This window comes from Phascolarctos cinereus, unplaced genomic scaffold (genome assembly GCF_003287225.1).
Source record: "Phascolarctos cinereus isolate Bilbo 61053 unplaced genomic scaffold, phaCin_HiC Scaffold_1;HRSCAF=81, whole genome shotgun sequence".
In the NCBI taxonomy this organism is placed as follows: Eukaryota; Metazoa; Chordata; class Mammalia; order Diprotodontia; family Phascolarctidae; genus Phascolarctos; species Phascolarctos cinereus.
This window is the reverse complement of record NW_027555514.1, coordinates 209992790-209994254: the sequence shown is the minus strand read 5'-3', so window position 1 is coordinate 209994254 and position 1465 is coordinate 209992790. Positions and strand designations below refer to the sequence as shown.

The window sequence follows — 1465 nt, the reverse complement described above, 5'->3', positions numbered from 1 at the left end:
AAAGGTATAGTAAATACTTCCCTACCATTTCACTCAGTGAGTGCATAGATTGTTCCGAGAGGAGGTCTGAGTGGGAACGAGAGCCCAGTTCAAGAGCTCTGGATTCCCCTCCAAACACTAAGGATGTCCACATATCTTTCGTGCTCTTTCTTTTCGGCAGGAATCCTTTTGGGGTCAAACTTTGTAGGGTCGCCTTGTTCTCCCATCAAGAGCCTTCATATGGCCTTCATGGATCTTGCTCGACGTGGCTGATGCGAGATTCAGGTTTGGGCTGTATCTCTGGCAATAGTTCCGGCGGCATTTATGTTTCCCTTGCTTCTCCGGGTCTACGTTCTTCTCCCTCACCTTCTCCCTTCTCTTCTTTGGCTTCATTTTCTTGTCTTCGTTCCCTCTATTGTTCTCCTCAATCCTCATTTTCTTCTCTTTCTTTGTCTTTGGCCTCTTTGATCCTTCCGTCGACCTCAACTGGTTTTTCGCTTTCTCCTTCATCTTCATCTCCTTTATCTTTCGCTGCTTCGCCTTGCGCCCCATCTCTGCCCTCGTTTTCTTAGGTGCCTTCTGGCTTAGGGAGTATCCGGGGACCAAGCTCAGCGCGACCTCCTCCATATCCTCAGGGTTTTCATTTACTTGCTCCACGTAGATTTCCTCCTTGGATGAATGAGGAGTTTCGCACAGGTCGGGAGTCTCGGGCCCCTCGGGCGTCTCGGGTTTGAACGAGTTCCCTGGGTCGGACTGGCAATCCTCCTCAAGAGGCTTCCTATACCGGCGAGCAAACAGGGACTCGAAGCGATTCTGATTCACTTCCTCGATCTCCGCAGATGTTTTCTTAGTACATTTCTTGATTGGCTTCGGACTCTTCCAGACTCTGAAGTAGCCCTCGGCTTTGCTGCCGCTCACCCGGAGCAAGGTGCCTTTCACCGACGCTGGCCTGGGCACCTCGGCGGAATGACGGCTGCATTTCTTGCGCACTTGGTAGCCAGCGTTGCCAAATTCCTTCTTGAGCACTGTGAGAGTCAGTCCTTTGTGGGCGGCAATGGCCCGCAGCAGGAGCTGGGAAACTCGGAGCACCGACCGCCGGCGATGCTTCACTTGTGTATCTTGAGGCTTTTCCGACGATTCTGGGACTATCTCTTTAGAAACGCCATCGGGATCGGTTGTCTCGGGCATGGTGCTCCTTGCTCCCGCTAGCGCGGGGCGGCTGGTTTGGGACTTCACCATCCCACTTGGCCCTTCACTATAGGGAAAGGGTTAAACGTCACAAAGGGCTGATACTACGGAGGGTCTCGGGTCAGAATCTCAGCCTTGCTGAGCGGTGGGAGTTGGGTGGGGGAGGGGGAGGGGGAGGGCAGGTAGGAGAAGATAAGCATTTATTAAGCAACTCTTTGTGCCGGGAACTGCGCCAAGCGCTGGGGAAGAAATACAGTTCCCGTTCTCAAAGAGCTTATTATATTGTATTAGGAGAGAC

The 1465-nt window shown here is 52.6% G+C and overlaps 1 protein-coding gene across 1 annotated transcript; it reads right to left on the bottom strand.

Annotated features, from left to right (window-relative positions):
- Window positions 1-1218, bottom strand: H1-7 (H1.7 linker histone). The gene has a single exon (XM_020977188.2). The coding sequence runs from the start codon at window positions 1216-1218 to the stop codon at window positions 175-177; it is 1044 nt and encodes a 347-aa protein (XP_020832847.1). The 3' UTR covers window positions 1-174.
- Window positions 1219-1465: the final 247 nt, after the last annotated feature.

Coding starts and splice junctions, on each gene's coding strand:
- H1-7 (XM_020977188.2), bottom strand. CDS start 1,218: ATGGTGAAGTCCCAAACCAGCCGCCCCGCGCTAGCGGGAGCAAGGAGC.